General features: G+C 45.9%; 1 protein-coding gene across 2 annotated transcripts in view; it reads right to left on the reverse strand.

The window, feature by feature from the left end:
- Positions 1–21,974, reverse strand: part of LOC135515824 (transmembrane and coiled-coil domain protein 3-like) — a 35,567-nt gene that overhangs the window by 7,644 nt on the left and 5,949 nt on the right. The window contains exon 1 of one of the 2 annotated variants that reach the window (XM_064939584.1): positions 15,790–15,992. The exons of the other annotated variant lie outside the window; for it this stretch is intronic. Within the exon in view, the coding sequence (XP_064795656.1) occupies positions 15,790–15,849 (60 nt within the window). The 5' untranslated portion in view covers positions 15,850–15,992. Of the gene's footprint in view, positions 1–15,789; positions 15,993–21,974 lie in introns of those variants that run through there. 2 annotated transcript variants of the gene reach the window in all.

Consider the following 21,974-nt stretch of genomic DNA (forward strand, 5'->3'; position numbering starts at 1 on the left):
AGATTCCCCACACCTCTCCCTCCCTCCCTCCATCCTCAGATTCCCCACACCTCTCCCTCCCTCCCTCCATCCTCAGATTCCCCACACCTCTCCCTCCCTCCCTCCATCCTCAGATTCCCCACACCTCTCCCTCCCTCCCTCCCCCTCCTCAGATTCCCCACACCTCTCCCTCCCTCCCTCCATCCTCAGATTCCCCACACCTCTCCCTCCCTCCCTCCCTCCATCCTCATCCTCAGATTCCCCACACCTCTCCCTCCCTCCCTCCCTCCATCCTCAGATTCCCCACACCTCTCCCTCCCTCCCTCCCTCCCTCCCCCACACCTCCTCAGATTCCCCACACCTCTCTCTCCCTCCCTCCCTCCATCCTCAGATACCCCACACCTCTCTCTCCCTCCCTCCCTCCCTCCATCCTCAGATTCCCCACACCTCTCCCTCCCTCCCTCCTCAGATTCCCCACACCTCTCCCTCCCTCCCTCTCTCCATCCTCAGATTCCCCACACAACTCTCACTCTGTCAGTACCAGTTAACTAGGTCACAAACACTATCCTGTAGCACTCGGGCCCAGGGCACAGATGGCCCCACCAGTCTGTAACCAGGCTATTCTGCCTGGGTTAGAACCTACACCCACACACACATTATTGAGTCAGTGTGGCCAGATAATTAGCTGACCCTTTTTATTTTTTATTTTACTAGGCAAGTCAGTTAAATAAGAACAAATCTTGTTTACAATGAAGGCCTAGGAACAGTGGGTTAACTGCCTTGTTCAGGGGCAGAAGGACAGATTTTTACCTTGTCAGCTCACGGGTTCAATCAAGCAACCTTTCGGTTACTGACACAACACTCTAACCACTAGGCTACTTGCCGCCCCGACAGGCAACCCTTACATGACCCCAACAAGCCTGAGGGATGAGGAACAGCAAGTGGTGACATGTCGTCTGTCCCGTCTATCACACAGACACAGTACACGCCAATTCCTGCCCACCTCATCAAATCTGGGAGATGGGGGAGATTCAAGTATGGTAACTAACATTTCTGTGTTGTCTCAGTCAGTATTCCAAAACAGAACAGGGTGGAAACTGAGTCTGAGAAAGGGAAGAGACACACCATATGTTACAAATCTACATATGGGGTGTGTTGTGTTGACTGTCCCCGGGCCAGTGCTGAACTCAGGTCAGTATTTGTCCTCCAAACAGGGCTGGTATTAAAGCCAGTCAGATTACAATTTCACATTTGTTGTGCAGATGGAGACGCGCGCGCGCACACACACACACACACACACACCAGCCTGTGCCCTCTTCCTCTCTACTCTGTCTAAACACCCAACTGAAAAAGAACACAACACACTGAAACACAACAAAACATGATGAGGCAGACACACTGAAACACAACAAAACATGATGAGGCAGACACACTGCCTGGAGAGAGATATTTGTTAGTTGTAGCGTTGTGTGTTCCATGTAGGCCAGAGCTGCTCAGCTCAGCGTGTTTCACACAGGTCACACACACACACACACATCTGAACAACGTCTCGGTACAGGAAATCACAGTATGACCTCGCCTGAGGGACAATACACACTGGCATCGATGTACTGGATTTTCTCATAAAAACTAACACAAATCAGAACAGAAGAAAAGTCAGAAACAAAGTCATTGTCTGGAGATGAACAGTTCTAGAAGAGGCTTCAGTTGGTGTGAAATTCAGGACCAAGTGGTGGTAATAGGTCGTAGGCTACTTGAGATTGTCAAACCCATTTGATAAGCCCTAGCTAGCATGGATCTGTCCTATCAGGAGAAGGGCTATTTCCAGGCCAGTGGGAGCAGAGTATTTCCTGTAGATCGTTGACAAAAAAATTACAATTAAATCTAGTTTTATCTCACCTTGTAACACATCAAAATGTGGAAAAAGTCAAACAGTGTGAATACTTTCTGAAGGCAGGTCTAAAAAGGCACACAGATAAGTGTGTGTGTGTGTGTGTGTACGCGAGCGTGTGTGTGTGCATGTGTCTGAATGAGCTGATAATTGAGTAAAAGTAGAAACTGCAGCACACACACTCTAAACCATTTGGGGGTGTGTGTGTGTGTGCGCGCGCTCATGCGCGTGAGAGAGCCTGTGAGGGAGACCGTCACAACGAGATTGGTGAGATTCAAATAAAGGGAATTGGTTTAAAGAGATGAGACGTCACAAACTATCCCCCCGGGCCGTCACTCACAGGAAGTGACCTCTCAGTGAACCCGTCATGACCCCGCCAGCCATTCTACAACAGCATTACCCAACAGCCGAATCACTACGATCTCGGACATCACAGGTGCTCTGTGAGTGAAGTAGCACTGTTGTGATACCACACCTCTGGGTCTTACACAACCTGTCCAACAGCCACCTACAGTATCCATACTTGAATCTGACACTGAGAAATCCACATAGCAGATCAGAGGGCAAGGAGATACTACCATATTGCTTACTGTAGTGTATAGCAGAACTTCCCAACTCTTTCCAATCTACATGAAGAGCTAATGGACTGCTATGGGTATAGGGGTTGTCTGTGGACTGCAGGACCAGACAGGGTTTATACCCTCCACAGTGTTGAGCGTGATACGGACTAGCCTATCCTTGGTGATTTGTGCCTCCTCAAAACACTGGAGAGGCCAGGCTCACTGCATCATTCTGTCAACCCATGGCCTTGCAAAGCACAGCACAGAATAAATGTGTTGCAAACCTACTCAACCTGCATAACAATATGTCGTCCATTTAGCAGTTACGTTCAGAACACTGCTCCCTACATCTGCTCCCAAAAAGACCTGAAATATAGGACTTCTAAATGTTTTCATGTCTATATTTTTTTAAAGCGCTGAATCATTGACGGTCCGAGACGGTCTGGTGATTGTTCTGGTTGGGTGTATATAGAAAATCATTGATTCCTGTCGTGTATTTATCCCCCTCTGGGCTACTAGTCTTCCTCTCCTCTGCTCCCACTTCCCACCTGTTCCAACTCCACTGTCTCCTAGCCTACTGTTTGTCTGCTCATTGTTTTGAACGGTTCTGCCTGCTGTGCTGCCTCTTAGCCTGGCGAGCACTGTGAATGAAAAGAGGTCCCCAGACCGATGCTTGACATGGGCAGGAGCTCAGCGGAGCTGAGTACCAGTACTTTAAATGTTATACTGCTTGAGCTCGTGTTCCTCTTATAGAATATTAGCGAAAAAGCATTGTGGAGCTCCTGCGCCTAAATATAAACAGTACCAGCACACAAAATGAGTACCGGGAACCTATTTCAGTCCAAGTCAAGCAATGCCACAGACTCGCCTGATATGATTAAATAACCGATTTTAAGGGCTGGAAATATTTAGTTGTTTGCTGGTCTGAGTGTGTGTGTGATGTGAAATTGAAGTGAAGTGTTTGAAGTGCAGCCAGCCAAAGCTCCAGGCTCTATGGGGGAAAGGGGAGCAGTAGGGACTGTGTACCCAGGGAGAGTAGCCTACTCTGGTGCAGACGAGCTATCAGGCCCCCTGGGGCTCCTCTGCAGAAGGTTGTGCCATTTCCACTGAGACGGATGCAACAAACAAACACACACTGCGCAAAGAAACACTCACACACACACACACAGACAGTAGCCACAACCCCAAGCGTATATCTGCATAGCATAATCCAGTTTAGTGTGAAATGGTAGTTGATGAGTCGATTTGAGCAGAACCGGGTTTTGACCAGATCCCAGACCCAACCAAACGGATTCGCTCTGCAGTCCGCAAACCAGCACACACACACACACACACACTTCAGGGAGAACACCCCCCCCCCCACACACACACACACACTTCAGCAAGAAAAAAAAACCTGTGTTCTGTCAACTCAGCCCTACTCTCAGGGACAGGCGAAACAGAACACTCTCTCTCTCTCTCTGAGTGTGTGTATGTGCAACAGTAGCAGCTTTACCTTTGGTTTTACACTCAACGAGCACTCACACACACTTACTAGTAAATCAGGTCAACCCCTGGGTTGGGCTAATATAGGGCTGGGCTCTGGCAGCTAAACATACCTGGGTTACTGCTACATGCCTTGACCTGCAGTGCACACACTACACACACACTACACACACAGAGTGAATGCAGGTAACACAGAACAGCCACAGACTGTACCACATGATGTTTATGGTATTTAAGCTACACTGAGCTGCTCTTCTCCTCCCCTGTGTATGAGTGGAGAGAATCTCCACTTGGATTTCTCTATAACCAGCTCAGCACTGAAGTGACTGAGGGTTTGGACGTGTGTGTGTGTGACCGTGTGTCAGGGAGTCATCCCTCCTGGGAAGCAGACTTCCTTAGACCATGTTCCAGCAGAGCGAACGAGAAAGAAAACAAAGAGAACGAGAAAGAAAACAAGAAAACAAAGAGAACGAGAGAGATGGTGAGAAATAGAGATCAAAGTATGACAGCCAATTTCTAAGCTAGAGATAACAAACTCCTCCAGTTTCTCTCAGTCTTTTTAAGTGTACAGATAAAGTCTGATGAGCCTTTAGCGGGGCTGCAGTGGAACATCAGCCCCAGAGGTCTCATTAGCACCGACTTGGACGCATCCCGGAGAGGAGTGTGTGTGTCTAATTAATCATTTAGGGTGGTTTCAAACCTAATAAAGTGACCCTGCTACCAGGCCCCGAGCAAGTAGAGCACAGCCCTCAATATCTCACTGCTAAGGGCCAAGTACATTAACACACACTCTTATAGAGACGTAAAGAGGGTGGCGACGTAAAGAGGGTGGCGACGTAAAGAGGTTGGCGACGTAAAGAGGGTGGCGACGTAGAGAGGGTGGCGACGTAGAGAGGGTGGCGACGTAGAGAGGGTCCCCAAAGCCAGGCCAGGGACAGGGTCAGCACTCAGATGGAGAGAATATGTCATGTAACAGGGACAGAGAGAGAGAGTTAGAGCGAGCGAGCCATGGGAGGTGACAAAAGAGAGAGATCCATCCTAGAAAAATCAATAGACTGTTAAGGGCCCAGTGTGGTCAAAAACAAGATTTTCCTGTTTTATATTTATTTCCAAACTATGAGGTTGGTATAATACTGTGAAAATTATGTTAATGCACTTTTAGTGTAAGAGCAGTTTGAAAAGACTGCCTGAAATTTCAGCCTGTTTTAGTGGAATGGAGTTTTGGCCTGACTGATGACATCACCAAGCGGTAATTAGTTAATAGACCAATAAGAAAGAATTCCAAACCTCTCTACCAACAAAAGCTCGTTTTCAGCTTTCCCCTTCCCACAATTTTTTGGGGGGGCAATTTGAATTGAAAACAATCACAGTAAGGTATTTAATTGTTACCCAGAAATGAGTTGATATTGAGATGAAAATGGCTGCATTGGATAACAACAGATACACACATTAATTAAAACACTGGTGGATAAATAAAGATACACAGTACACAGACATTGAACAACACACACGCACAAATCCAGGAACACACACAATTCTTGTAACATATGGGAAGAAAATGTGTCTGTCTGTACGTACGCGGTGTCGGCCTGTACGTACGCGGTGTCTGTCTGTACGTACGCGGTGTCGGTCTGCACGTACGCGGTGTCGGTCTGCACGTACGCGGTGTCGGCCTGCACGTACGTACGCGGTGTCGGCCTGCACGTACGTACGCGGTGTCGGCCTGCACGTACGTACGCGGTGTCGGCCTGCACGTACGTACGCGGTGTCGGCCTGTACCTACGCGGTGTCGGCCTGTACGTACGCGGTGTCGGCCTGTACGTACGCGGTGTCGGCCTGTACGTACGCGGTGTCTGTCTGTACGTACGCGGTGTCGGCCTGTACGTACGCGGTGTCTGTACGTACGTACGCGGTGTCGGCCTGTACGTACGCGGTGTCTGTCTCTACGTACGCGGTGTCGGTCTCTACGTACGCGGTGTCGGTCTCTACGTACGCGGTGTCGGTCTCTACGTACGCGGTGTCGGTCTCTACGTACGCGGTGTCGGTCTGTACGTACGCGGTGTCGGTCTGTACGTACGCGGTGTCGGTCTGTACGTACGCGGTGTCTGTCTGTACGTACGCGGTGTCTGTCTGTACGTACGCGGTGTCTGTCTGTACGTACGCGGTGTCTGTCTGTACGTACGCGGTGTCTGTCTGTACGTACGCGGTGTCTGTCTGTACGTACGCGGTGTCTGTCTGTACGTACGCGGTGTCTGTCTGTACGTACGCGGTGTCTGTCTGTACGTACGCGGTGTCGGTCTGTACGTACGCGGTGTCTGTCTGTACGTACGCGGTGTCTGTCTGTACGTACGCGGAGTCTGTCTGTACGTACGCGGTGTCTGTCTGTACGTACGCGGTGTCTGTCTGTACGTACGCGGTGTCTGTCTGTACGTACGCGGTGTCTGTCTGTACGTGCGCGGTGTCGGTCTGTACGTACGCGGTGTCGGTCTGTACGTACGTACGCTGTGTCGGTCTGTACGTACGCTGTGTCGGTCTGTACGTACGCTGTGTCGGTCTGTACGTACGCTGTGTCGGTCTGTACGTACGCGGTGTCGGTCTGTACGTACGCGGTGTCTGTCTGTACGTACGTGTGAGGCCAGGACCTCCTCATCAAAAAAGCCTGAAAAGATGTAATCCTCTCTTTTCTGTAATCTCACATTTAATCTAAAACCCAGAGCCAAGATTACCCAGCAGCCACCGCCCTCAACAAACACACTCTTTTAGATGGAGAGAGAAGGATGAGCACATAGAGATGGAGAGAGAGGTGGGTGAGGATAGAGAGAGAGAGAGAGAGAGAGAGGGGGATGGATAGATAGAGTAGGAGAAGAGTTGAAGAAGTGTAGCAGTGTACTCCTGTTGTAATGAGTCTTAACTCTACAGGGTTAAATCAGAGAGGGAACCCCGAGGCCTGGGGTTTTATACTGAGATTGTCATCAGACGCTTTAGCAGCCAACACACACAGTGCTCAATCACACTCCTCACACAGACAAGTGTGTTCACCGTCCTTTTGGAGAAAGACAGAGTGGGAGTGAGAAAGTTAAAGAGAGAGAGATAGAAAGAGTGACAGGTAGTAGCAAAGCTGCATTCCACACCTCACACAACACAGACCCTCCATGGCAGGCACAGGACACACACACACACACGTGTCAGAGGTCTTAGGAAAGCAGTTCACCGACTAGGCGTCCACATCCGAAAATGTGCCAGAGGAACCAATGGGCAGAAAATTGATCTTGCTTGCTCTCTTTAACACACACGCCACTCCCCTGCGTGTTACGTAATCTACACTGATCTAGTCAACTCAATCTCTGAGCCTGGCTGTGTGTGTGTAATGGTACAGTAGATTTCACACTCTCACGCTAATCTAGTGGGAGTAGCTCGCTGATATGAACCAGCTGTATTCCTGTGTGTGTTTGTGAATCAGTGGAGGCTGCTGAGGGGAGGATGGCTCATAATAATGTCTGGAATGGAGTGTAATGGATGGAAACCATGTGTTTGATACTATTCCATTTACTCCATTCCAGCCATTATTAGGAGCCGTCCTCCCCTCAGCAGCCTCCACTGGTGTGAATAGGCTGTGTGCACACACACACACACACACGGGTCAGCAGTCAGCAGGCTAGAGTGTTTAATGCTTTATAATATGACTGCTGGGCTGTATGGACATTAATTGAGTCAATATTATAGTCGGCAACAATTTGGATCTTCACACAAGCTTCTACAGGTGGAGATTGGTTAGATAATGACTGACTAAAAAGATCAGGTCCGCTCTGAGCCGGTGGTATAATATGTTAAGGCAGCTGTGTGATACAGAAAATCATTTGGATGAGTGAGTGTGTGTTAATACGAGGCTGTGTTACTCACTGTACCCGGAATCTCTGTTAGTCTGTCAGTCCACTGTAGGCTTAGCTCACTCTCAACCACTAATCCAACACACACACACACACACAGAGAGAGAGGGAGAAGGGAAGATCGAGGGCTAGAGAAATTCCTAAAAAGATGTGCCAACTAGTATTCTGCCAATCTGGTCCCAGATATGTATAGCTTCAGCTAAGTCTTCTGACTATCGAGAGGAGAGGAGACAGGCCGCTAGCTAGTAGCTACTTTAGTGCATTAAATCAAACCCCTGTTTGCTCTGACTAGATTCCCTCTTCATCTCTTCCTCCCACAACACGCCACTCTGCCTGAGGACTCTCTCTCCTCTTCTCTTCTCCCCTCCCCCCCAATTGCTATAACTCTGTCCTCATTCCCAGAAAGATCCTAGCCCAAAGACCATGGATAACCCATATCCTACCCACCAACTCACACAACTCAGGGCGAGTCCATGAATACGGTACACACACAGACAGAGAGAGAGAACAGTTGATGTCACAGAGACAGGATAAAGAGAGAGAGACAGAACAGTTGATGTCACAGAGACAGGATAAAGAGAGAGAGAGAGAGAGCGGGAGAGAGAGAGAACAGTTGATGTCACAGAGACAGAATAGAGAGAGAGAGAGAGAGAGAGAGCGGGAGAGAGAGAGAACAGTTGATGTCACAGAGACAGGATAAAGAGAGAGAGAGAGAAAGACAGAACAGTTGGTGTCACAGAGACAGGATAAAGAGAGGTAGAGAGAGAGAAAGACAGAACAGTTGATGTCACAGAGACAGGATAAAGAGAGAGAGAGAGAGAGAGAGAGAGAGACAGAACAGTTGATGTCACAGAGACAGGATAAAGAGAGAGAGAGAGAGAGAGAGAGAGAGAGAGAGACAGAACAGTTGATGTCACAGAGACAGGATAAAGAGAGAGAGAGAGAGAGAGAAAGACAGAACAGTTGATGTCACAGAGACAGGATAAAGAGAGGGAGAGAGAGAGAGAGAGAGACAGAACAGTTGATGTCACAGAGACAGGATAAAGAGAGAGAGAGAAAGACAGAACAGTTGATGTCACAGAGACAGGATAAAGAGAGGGAGAGAGAAGCTTTAGAGCAACACCCCCAAAGTGAATAAATGCCTTTGAGCATCATTCATGCACAGAGACAGAGAGAGAGGAGAAAAGGGAAGCGAGAGAGGGGGGGGAGAATGGGGAGCATAGAAAGATATCAGCGGCAAAGCCTGTATAAGATTGGGGGGTGGGGAAGGGGTGAGACTTCTGTGGTTGCCCTGACAACAGAAGGGAACGACAGCTGCTAGGCTACCCCTCACCACAATGCCCATTGGAGCGTCTCAGAGACTAGGGACCCATAATTCAATACATTGAGGCCTTTCCTCTCCCTCCTTCGAGCAATTTCAGTGATTGGACACTAGTATGAGGTATGTGTGCTCTCTAATTGAGGTGGTCAGATTGTAGACATGAATACTGTATGCAGCCAGACTGAAACAGTGTCTGTATGTAGCATGATGCCCTGGGAAACAGCAGCAACATTAAATGAGAACTCAAGAGCTTGTTGCCTTGAGGCTGGCTCATTTAATCACCTATTGTAGAACTATTGTCATGTTTTTTGTTTTTTTTTGGTCTGAGAGCACACTGTTTTTTATCTGTTTTTTTTATTCTTTAAAACAACAACAACAACAAAGACAATACTAATGGCCGCTCCCACCGTGGTCGCTCTGGTCAGTGGGGGTGCTCGCCCCCACCCGCCCCGAGATGCCGAGCCCTAAAGGATTTTCATAGGGCGGGGAGAACCAAGCCCTGCCCGACCACCGGGCAGGCATGGAAGCGAGCGCAGCCATCACCAGGGCCGGCACACACCTCTCACAGCATGAAACCAAAACACAAAACATAAATAGTCAAATGCAAAACATACAAATTCCCATCCCCACCTCAAACATTTATACTGTACATTTGTGTATAAAATTATTCCAACACTCATCAATTCCACCCTTCAGACATCCACAGATCAACACATCTTTCCCAGTAAATCACCATTCTACCATTTCCTCTTCTAATGCATCCCTCCATTCTCCCATGGTGTCTCATTAGGAACCTCCCCATCACTCTACCATGGTGTCTCATTAGGAACCTCCCCATCACTCTACCATGGTGTCTCACTAGGAACCTCCCCATCACGCTACCATGGTGTCTCACTAGGAACCTCCCCATCACTCTACCATGGTGTCTCACTAGGAACCTCCCCATCACTATACCATGGTGTCTCATTAGGAACCTCCCCATCATTCTACCATGGTGTCTCACTAGGAACCTCCCCATCACTCTACCATGGTGTCTCATTAAGAACCTCCCCATCACTCTACCACGGTGTCTCATTAGGAACCTCCCCATCACTCTACCATGGTGTCTCACTAGGAACCTCCCCATCACTCTACCATGGTGTCTCACTAGGAACCTCCCCATCATTCTACCATGGTGTCTCACTAGGGACTTGAACCTCCCCATCATTCTACCATGGTGTCTCACTAGAGACTTGAACCTCCCCATCATTCTACCATGGTGTCTCACTAGAGACTTGAGTGTTTAGAGCGTTGGACTAGTAACCGGAAGGTTGCAAGTTCCAATCCCTGAGCTGACAAGGTACAAATCTGTCATTCTGCCAGGCAGTTAACCCACTGTTCCTAGGCCATCATTGAAAATAAGAATTTGTTCTTAATTGACTTGTCTAGTTAAATAAAGGTTAAAAAAGGGGGGGACAAAAGTGTCTCATTAGGAACCTCCCCATCATTCTACCATGGTGTCTCATTAGGAACCTCCCCATCATTCTACCATGGTGTCTCATTGGGAACCTCCCCATCATTCTACCATGGTGTCTCATTGGGAACCTCCACATCATTCTACCATGGTGTCTCATTAGGAACCTCCCCATCATTCTCCCATGGTGTCTCACTAGGAACCTCCCCATCATTCTCCCATGGTGCCTCACTAGGGACTTGAATCTCCCCATCATTCTACCATGGTGTCTCACTAGAGACTTGAACCTCCCCATCATTCTCCCATAGTGTCTCACTAGAGACTTGAACCTCCCCATCATTCTCCCATGGTGTCTCACTAGGGACTTGAACCTCCCCATCATTCTCCCATGGTGTCTCACTAGGGACTTGAACCTCCCCGTCATTCTACCATGGTGTCTCACTAGGGACTTGAACCTCCCCATCATTCTCCCATGGTGTCTCACTAGGGACTTGAACCTCCCCATCATTCTCCCATGGTGTCTCACTAGGGACTTGAACCTCCCCGTCATTCTACCATGGTGTCTCACTAGGGACTTGAACCTCCCCATCATTCTACCATGGTGTCTCACTAGAGACTTGAACCTCCCCATCAACAACATTTCTGCTGAAATTGCCCCAAAAAGAAACATTTTACCCAAGAGCACAATGATATTTCCTATTGGCTGACTGTGTCCTTCAAATCCTCCAGCAATAGCTGGCAGGTCCAACACCACCCTGATATTATGGCATAACAACCATGCCTGGACCTGACTCCAAAAACAAGCCAGCGATGGACAATGCCAAGAGAGATGCTCTACTAATTCTGTTTTCTGCATGGCGGAGTCTGCACCGGTCTGACTGTTGAATACCCCATATACTGAGCATTCTGTTTGTAGTGAGATTTTAATATAATAGCTTAAATTGAAAATAACAAATTAATGCATCAATTGTTGTTTTGTACTGTATATCAGTTCATAAACCCGATGACATGGTATTGGGACATCGAAAATCTGTTCCCAACTATCTTGAATTTTATGCGGGATAGTTGTCAACCCTCTTGACTGTGAAACTGATACATTTCACGATTTATATTCATTTTTATCACGCATTTATGATATTTAATTAGTGACAAACTATACTGAACAAAAATAGAAACGCAACATGTAAAGTGTTGGACCCATGTTTCATGAGTAGAAGTTAAAGATCCCAGAAAATTTCCATATGCACAAAATTTCGATAATATCTCTGAAATTTTGGGCACAAATGTATTTACATCCCTGTTAGTGAGCATTTCTCCTTTCTCCACAACACAATGCCACATATGTCTCTTGGTATCCTGACTGCAGGAATGTCCACCAGAGCTGTTGCCAGAGAATTGAACGTTAATATCTCTACCATAAACTGCATCCAACGTTGTATTAGAGAAGAGATTTAATGCCTTGATATTTAATAGTTTTAGCCATCCAAACTCATATTCATTATATAAATAGATCTGTTTAACTTTCTTGATTTCCATTCTAAATTAAATTAAATGGTTTTTGCTCACATTGCTTTTTCAAGTTCTCTCCTAGAGTCGGTAGAGACATGAATAGATACTGATTAATTCTCTCATATCACAGTGTCTTTTTCCCATAGACTGACAGGTGTTTCCCTTTCCATGGTTTCAAGATCCAATCTGTTTTGTATCAAAATTGATAGTTGCAAGATCATTCAACTTTTCAGGAATGTGAACATGAAGCACATCAACAGCACCATCCACCCAGGTAATCAGGAGACCACATAGCTATTTAAAGTTGGTGACTTTTAGAGACCCAATCCGTAATATAGTACACTTATCATAGTTGGGTTTTAATCCAGATAAACTGGAAACATTATCCAGGTCCTCAATAAGACCGTTCAGGGTTAAAGATTGTGGACTCAAGAAAAAACTTGAATCATCAGCATACATTGATACCTTTGTTTCTAATCCATTCATTTCTAACCCTTTCATTTTATAATTGGATCAGATTTTTATAATTAACTATTCAATGGCCATTGATGCACATGGTGAAAGAGGGCAACCCTGTTTTACACCTCTTAACAATTCAACATTCTCAGAGAAATAACCATTATTTATCATTTTACATAAAGGAGTGTTATACACGTGACGTTTACCCATTTTACAAGAGATTCTCTAAAATTGAAATAATCCAGGCACTTATAAATAAATTAAAGCCATACTTTTATTGAAGGCTTTCTCAAAAATCTGCTATAAAAATGATGCCTGGTTTCCCTGCATTCTGATAGTTTTCAATTATTTCTAATGTCTGTTATCTCCAATAGATCCTCAAACAATACTTTTTTCACTTTTGGCACCATAGAAAAGGATACCAGAAAGTCATCAATCCAACTAGCTTGATATTTCCTAATGGCTGAAGACCAAGAGGCCATTAAGGCCTTTGGAATGTGCCATCAGCCACTTCTCTCTCCAATGCACTGGCCCTGAGGACACAGTAAATTGCACTCACAACACACTGTTTAATGGCCAGTTACTACACTGCCAAAAACAGCTCAGCAATAAACACGCGCACAAACACGCAAACTCACACATACACTCGCTCTCTTACTCATACACTCACTCATACACTCACTCACTCGCGCTCACACACACACACTCTTTTTATTCCTGTGTCGAGTTGGAATAAGACCTCAGGTAGTAAAATTCCAGTCTTTACCTGAGTGGAGCAGGCTGGGAAAAACACAGCCTTAAGAAACTTACTCTGCCCAAGGGCAGACTTCCAGGGAGTAACTTCTCTAGTTAAACAGAGGAGAAAGGACAGAAACATATTCTACCCATAAACTTCTGACATGCGGCACTATACTTCATACATATACACACAGACACACAATGCGACAGTACACCACACACACACACAGTGAAGCTGACCTTTGTGTAATCAGTACTTAAGATGGAAAGACTAGCGAGGCACTAATGAATAAATAACATCCAACCTTAATAACACTCCATCAATCACACGCCTGTCTGACTGTCTGTGTCTGTCTGCGTCTGTCTGCTTGTCTGTGCCTGTCTGCCTGCCTGTTTGGCAGATTAGAATTTGAGCATCTCTGTTGATGTAAAGGGTTTGAAAGTTTCATCTCTCTGAAATCCCTTTATATTCAGTGAAATGTGCCAGCTTCAGTCAGTGTGTTATCAAATATGAATGAGTGGGGGTGGTGGCTGAGCAGAGGGACACATTTTTTATATGACAGATGCCAAATGGACACACACTGACTGTTGAGTGCTGCTGGCTACAACATGTGTGTGTGTGTGTGTGTGTGTGTGTGTGTGTGTGTGTGTGTGTGTGTGTGTGTGTGTGTGTGTGTGTGTGTGTGTGTGGTCATCATCACCAGTAATAACAACAACATATGGATTTGTCTTCCATAATGTAAATGCTAGTCTGCGGATGTTAAATCTAGGCCACTTCCCTTCAAACTGCAAAACATGTCAACTATCCCGTAATGAAAATATGGGGCATGTGTAGTGGGGAGGGTGAAAAGTGTATGTTCTGTCTCTCAGCCTCTCCTCTCCCTGCTCTGTAGTCTGTTCCAGCCACGATTATGCCGTCCCTGTTGACTCACAGGCAAGCCGCCACTCTCCAGCCATGCTAATTAACGTATGGATGGCTGGCGAGAGCCCGGGAGTCCCCAAACGCTCCTTTCCACTCCAGTAGCCGTTACCGACAAAGGGTTTCCACTGTCAGATAGAATATGTGGAATATGCCAGTGCCATCCCCCTGCTTTCCCCTTGACTCTTCATCACAAAAGCTGCATCCTCTCCCCTATGCCTTCCCTCTAGAAGGGATATATAGCTGAATACCAGCTAGACCCCTGACTACATACCGTTCTTTACATGTTCACTCTTTCATCCAATCATTGAGGGGGGGGGGGGGGGTTGTCATATACTAGGATAAATAGCTCGATGTAGTTCTGCATAGCCTATCCCCTAAATGGGTCATGGTATGGGAATCAGCTATCAGTGTCGTTGTTTGTGCTAGAAGTATAACTCGTCACTGTATCTCACCCACGACATTACAGTTAAGAATGAACACAAACACCAGGGACAAAACAACTATACCGTTGCAAACTATTTAGTGTTGGAATGACCGTATAAAGCAACGCGTTTAGGGGCCACGTCCACCACAAACATCTGGCTGCACATTCGCTCCCGAAAAAACAATTGGGGTAAAGGAACCGAATGACTAAAACCTACTTCGTAAATTTGTTCAACAGCTGTTGTGTTAATGCACTTGACAGAGAGGTCGCACGCAATAGCTACGTGGTTTGTGAAAAAAAACCTGCTGTTGCCTTCAATGAAACACCTGCCCAGCAGTACAAATCCTTGACTAACCGGGTTATACCTGTCTGTCAAAACAACAGATAGAAACACTGAGTGTATAAATAACACATTCAGTTAGACATATGTTGGCTAGATACAAAAAAATCTAAAGCAATAAAGAAATGACCACAATTTACAAACAGCCTATCTTTAATTATGGAATTATCTGAAAAGATTCCTAAACATGTCCTGTTGCAATTAACTACAGTCTCACATTGTGTAATGGATATGCTGCACATCATTTCCAAATCAAGTCGCCCCAACACTTGGGACTCCACGATGGACCGGTTCCGAACTCACCGATAAGGTATAGCCCAACACTTGGGACTGCACGATGGAACGGTTCCGAATACACCGATAAGGTATAGCCCAACACTTGGGACTGCACGATGGAACGGTTCCGAACTCACCGATAAGGTATAGCCCAACACTTGGGACTGCACGATGGAACGGTTCCGAACTCACCGATAAGGTATAGCCCAACACTTGGGACTGCACGATGGAACGGTTCCGAACTCACCGATAAGGTATAGCCCAACACTTGGGACTGCACGATGGAACGGTTCCGAACTCGACTATCAGTCACCGATAAGGTATAGCCCAATACTTTGTAAACTACGGTTAGTTGGGAATGGGATAATTCACATAGAGACAACTGGTTGTTGCTGCCGATTTGTCCACTACAACCGCCACGAAGAAGTGATTGTACGCTACCGAATAACAAACGTGACAAATGTTGGCGAGCTCTACAGACGCAGTCAGATACGTGACAAGTCTCCGTCATTCCACAGACGATGTGATCAGGAAGGCATATTTACCATTTCGCCGCAGATGTTATATCTCTCTACTTCTGATGAACTTGTATCGGCACTGGGCATAGTCCCGTACGTAGTTTGGTCCGTGAATGTGGACTTGACGTTCCACTACAAAAGCAAAGTTACAAACTGTCCATCGCGCTCACGCCGTCCAGGTCCGAGAGCTGTCACTCACTACTGTCACCCACCACAGTTGTCGGGTGATCAGTGTCTCCGGAGGTAATCTGCTTCAGAAGCACAGGACTGAGTGGGAAGCCACTAGACTCCTCCCACTACTCCAGAAGGGAGGGGGTTCAATTCATTGATATATTTAACCTACACAATTATGACTTGCCCATGTAATTAATAACCCGTTAGGACTCTGAATTAACCTCACAATCATGTATCTAAAATCTATGTTTTTAACTGTAGCCAGAGTTGAGTTGGGTGAGAGTGTGTTGCCTATGTTGAAATAAGCAACCATCCACGATAAGAAATAGGAATATGTAGTAAGTAGCCTAGAAATGGAGAGAAGGCATCAAATGTCAGTCTTCCCATACACATGTTGCTGCCCATGTGACGACCTGACATTTTACTAATGGCATGTCGAATTAATATAGCGCTAGATACAATGAAGGTCATTGTCATTTTCCACCGAATGCGAGATGTCCATTTAGTGCGATCCTGGTCACAGTGGCCGCGCCTCATGACCTCCCTGATAACTGATATCATCAAGCGTCCGCACCAGTCGGTGACTGGCACATCTTTGTTCTAGAATATTGGTTCCCGAAATAATATCCTATTGGTGAGCCAACTGGTAAATGCAGAGGTCTTTTACTTACTCAGTTATAAAGAATTATTATCACTTTACAAGGTCCCTGTAACACCTAAAGATTTTGCAATAGTTTTAGATGCCATTCCCTCAGGTGTTGCTCTGTTATTCAGGAACGTGTCAAGACCTGACCCTCAGAGCCTACCTTCTATTGACCCTGTTGACTCATCAGTAGGAAAGATTTGTTCATCTTTTGCTCCATTCAACAACAGAGCGATACGATCCTTGTTTCAGCAGGACGTTGTATCTATACCTTATGTCATGCCTTATTGGAACGGTTTTATTGATAATATCTGTTGGAAAAAAGTTTAGATGTTGCCACACACATACCTACTTGTTAACAAAATGAAGGAAGTTTCCTTTAAAATTATTCATAAATATTATCCTGCCAACCACTACATGAAGAAGTTGAAGAGAAACATAAACTCAAATTGTACCATTTGACCACCCAGAAACGGTGTTGCATCTTTTTTGGCATTGTATTCATGAAATTAATGTAAAACTGTGGCAAGACATCAGTAGATTTATAATTGAACACATTTTATGAAGATTTTACACTATTGTGGAGAGGTGTACTGCTTAGATTCTACGATAGAAATAAGTTGAAACAATTTTAGGTAATTAATTGCATTATACTTTAGGCCAAATTTCATATTCGGAAATGTACATTTACAAACAAAACACCACATTTTATTACCTTAAAAAAATACATGTAAGTATATTTTAAGACAATGAAATACTCTACTAACAAAAAAGTGGTTAGAATTGTAAGTGTAGGTCTGTCTGTCCCTTTAGGTACTTGTGTAGCCTAGTGGTTAGAGCATTGGACTAGTAACCAAAAGGTTGCAAGTTCAAATCCCTGAGCTAACAAGGTACAAAATCTGTCGTTCTGCCCCTGAACAGGCAGTTAACCCACTGTTCCTAGGCCGTCATTGAAAATAAGAATTTGTTCTTAACTGTCTTGCCTAGTAAAATTAAGGTAAAAATGTGATGTTGTACCGCCTAGCCCCACCCCTATCCCCGCCCAAGTGTCCTTTGTAAAGTCTTTATATATACTTGTGTTACCCCATGTAAAAAATAAAGACTGCCACATCTTTCCACAGAACCCTCAACATTGCCCCATGTAGGTGCTTTACTGCATGCATGTGTGCTACAGAGATCGGCTTGGTAAAATAGCTGATAAATATCGAGAATGTCTATAGTGAGTTAAGTGAGGCAGCCTTGGCCTAAGCATGTCACCCTTTGGAAGAGGTAGTGGATACCCCATCATTGTCTCCAAGGATAAAGGTCCCCATAAATAATTCAATAAGAAAATCTCTTTTGTTGTGTCATCCATTTTTAAAGACACAGTTGGCAGCCCACTGTGCTGCTGGCTAGCTGATTAGTCCAGTAGCTGTGTCGGTGACCCAGGCCCAGGAGGCTGTTGTTATTTTACTGTCCATGAACAGAACAGCGCATTTCATCCTCAGCTTATTCATATGCAGCCTCCTACCTGGTAAACCAGCTATAACAAACCTGATCAGTAAGCAAACACATACATATGCACATAGGCTTACATATTGGAGGTGGAATCACCTCATTGATTTGAGGCAGAGAGATGATGAGGATTGCACTGAACTGCACACACTGTATAAAGGTGGATGTCGGTTGTGAATAACAGATAGGCCTACACGCGCATGCGCACGCACACACAAATGCGCGAACTCACGCATGCACACACACACACACCCATAATCACACAGTATATGAAAATGTTAGCCAAGGAGGGAATATATACAATAAAATGTATTAATTGATTTTAGGCAGACAGATAACGGCGATCGGATTGCAGTTTCATACATTGAACAAATGTGTGAAAGTACTGCCTAAGTGTGAGTAACACACACACACACACACACACACACACACACACACACACACACACACACACACACACACACACACACACACACACACACACACACACACACACACACACCCTGGATTGATACCCTAGACTCCCAACGTGCCTGTGGAGTCAGATGTGTGAAGGTAAGACTGGGCTGGCAGAATGAGAGCAGCTCCTCTGGTGGCCAGTAGAAAGAGAGAGAGAGAAAGAATACTGAATGAGTCACGCAGCCGTTAATCGCCTTAACGACCGGGCCGGTGACAGGTAGACGTTCTGAGACTGAATGAATCACCTTGGAGGGAGAGAACATCACCTGGCACAGAGGGCACGGTGGGCACAGAGAGGGGTGGCATGAGTGCCAAGATGGGATCCGATGGAATCTGGCTCTGGAGTAATTCATCCATTAGATACAGAGTCGATTGGAGAAGGGAGAATATGTTGATACATTTGGTGAGGGTGAATCATTAATAAGTTATTTACATGCTGAATATCAGAAATACTGCAGCCAGAGACCGTACAATTCCTTCAGGTGAGTAGTCATCATGATTTGTTTACCTTGTCACTCTCAACACAGGCTGAAAACAGCCCCTAGCCTGGCCCCACCTAGCCCCTTCACTGTTGGCAGATCTGAAGAAACCAGGTAAACAACATGGTGATGATCTATCAAGCCCTCAAATGGGTTTATGGGAGCTTCAACCATATTGCTTCCATCTATTTCTAGAAACACAAAATAGACTTTTTGAGTCGGCAGGTATCCTAGCGGCGAGTTTGAATCCCAGAGCCGACAAGGTGAATAATCTGTCTGTTTCCTTGAGCAAGGAAATGAACCATAATTGCTCCAGGGTCGCTGTTTATAATGGCAGACCCTGGCCATGACCCCACTCTCCGAGGGTGTCCCAAGGGGGAGTTGGGATATGCAACAAAAAAACATTTCCAATTCACACAGTGTATAATACACACTTGTACATGAAATAGAACAAATATAAGACCCACCAAATTATTAGTAGTAGTACTATAAATAAGGTCAGAGAGATAGAGGGGTTTTTGGGATTGGGGACAGATCTCGCTGCTTTGCTCAGACCATTTAACTAATCCACTTCTAGTCCATTATCACCAATGTAGGCCTGTTGATTAGTTCAAATGTGTTTGATTTATAATGAGGAATGGAATGTTAATTTGGTCTAAATTGGTGTTTGGCTGCATTGATTTCTCTTGGAGCACCATGTGTGCCCAGAGAGAATAGCTTTAGAACAAACACGGATGCACGCACGCACGCACGCACGCACACGCATGCATGCAAACACACACATGCAAACACACACATGCACGCACACCCACAGTCTGCTCATTTAACCCACTTTAACCCACTTTGAATTGAGCACTAATCAGAAGTTCACCAGCCATGAAACTCTAGTACAGCTACAACACTGGTCTCAACGGCAAAACCAAGTCAATGTTTATTCCTTGCGCCGCTCTCTCCCTTTCTACTGCTTTCTTAATCACACAGAAGTCTCATCCCTCTGAGGGCTGAACTACCTGCAGTGTGTTGGCTCTTTATAAATACACACACTCTCCTTTGCAGCAATATCTTATAGAAATGGCACTAGTGGTCTCGCTTGATAGTCCAGCTCCTTGGAGTTGATCATCCGATTACCCAGAAAGAAAAGATTGTCCAGGAATATTGACTTTGCATAGGGAGACAGTGGGCTATAGTTCATCTGGTGTGTCCTCGTGCGTGTGCTGTTTATCGCAAAGACTGCCATTGTTTTACTTCCCCCTGGTGTTCGTTCTACACTTCCTGCGCCACTTCCTGTCTCTGTCCCAGACGTCACCCCAATCTGACCCCTACCTTCCCACGTGGTTGCGGAAGGGAATATTGAGGTGGAGTTATGGAATGTTGATGTAGGGATCTGGAATGTTTTGATGGGATCCTAATGAAGCCTCTATAAGGGTCATACTGGCTCATAACTGACCCCAAAGCTGCCCTCTCAACACCGGAGTGTGTGTGTGTTTGTGCGTGGGTGATTGTATGATAATCTTACGAAGAACAAGGAAATTGAAACGAACAGACAATTCCCCCTGGTAAGGCATTGGAACAGACTGCTCTGAGGAACTCTGTCCCTTCTCCTTCCTGTGTGACTCAGTGAGATGCCAGGGCCAGATTAGGTCACACACACACACTCTCTCTCTCTCTCTCTCTCTCTCTCTCTCTCTCTCTCTCTCTCTCTCTCTCTCTCTCTCTCTCTCTCTCTCTCTCTCTCTCTCTCTCTCTCTCTCTCTCTCTCTCTCTCTCTCTCTCTCTCTCTCTCTCTCTCTCTCTCTCTCTCTCTCTCTCTCTCTCTCTCTCTCTCTCTCTCTCTCTCTCTCTCTCTCTCTCTCTCTCACACACACACACACACACACACACACACACACACACACACACACACACACTCCCTGTTTCAGTCCTGTGTGCACCATTGTGTGTATGGAGTACATGTGACAGAGAGTGAGTGTGACAGTGTTTGTGACAGTCTGTGTGACAGCTTCCCTAATGTTGACGCAGCAACGCGGGTACTCTGAAAAGATTCAGTATACTGAGGCAGAGTGAACAACACACACACACACAAACACACTCTCTCTCTCTCTCTCTCTCTCTCTCTCTCTCTCTCTCTCTCTCTCTCTCTCTCTCTCTCTCTCACACAAACACACACACACACACACACACGGTCCTTGTCTCTCAGTAATTGGGGCAGTGTGGTTGAACTGGTTTGTGAGGACCTAATCCTACACCCTAGTTCTGTTCAGAAGAAAAACAACCTCATCTCTCTCAAACCCTTATGCGTCATTCTGCATACCCCTTAAAACACTCTCTTCCCCCTCCTCCACCATCTCTTTCTCTTGCTCTCTCTCTCTCTAAAATCAATCTCTTCTCCCGGTCCGTCCGTCCGTCCGTCCGTCCGTCCTTCTGTCTGTCCGTCTCTGTCTCTCGTCTTACTTAACAAGTTTTACATTAGTGGAGAGGAAGCTATACTGCTTCCTCTCCACTAATTTCTGATACAAGCTGTTGATTTTAGACTCAGTGAGAACACACACACACACACACACACATCCACTGTTTCTATGGAGGGATTGCTCTGACAAACCTATCAGTCTCATCGGCCTCATACCTCAGCGATGTGTAATAACAGAGGCTACTTTCTGACTGGCAGACATTATTAAACACACTCAGAGGACAGACTGGGACGAATCAACACTGGCGTGCTAAAATTACATTATAAGTCACAACAAGACTGTACTAAACTGGAATGGCAGGCCTATTTGTGGGGACCAGCAAGGAGAGACTGTAGAGAGGAAAGGGCAGGGAGTGGAATAGACAGAAACTACCTCCTCTCTCTCTCTTCTTCTTCCCCTTCTCTTGTCCTCTCTCCCTCCTTTCCTGTTGGACCCCCTGCTTCCCCCAAACAGCTCTCCTTTTCAGCCAGATATCACGCTATTGAGAAAGCCCCT

This window comes from Oncorhynchus masou, chromosome 27 (genome assembly GCF_036934945.1).
Source record: "Oncorhynchus masou masou isolate Uvic2021 chromosome 27, UVic_Omas_1.1, whole genome shotgun sequence".
In the NCBI taxonomy this organism is placed as follows: domain Eukaryota; kingdom Metazoa; phylum Chordata; class Actinopteri; order Salmoniformes; family Salmonidae; genus Oncorhynchus; species Oncorhynchus masou.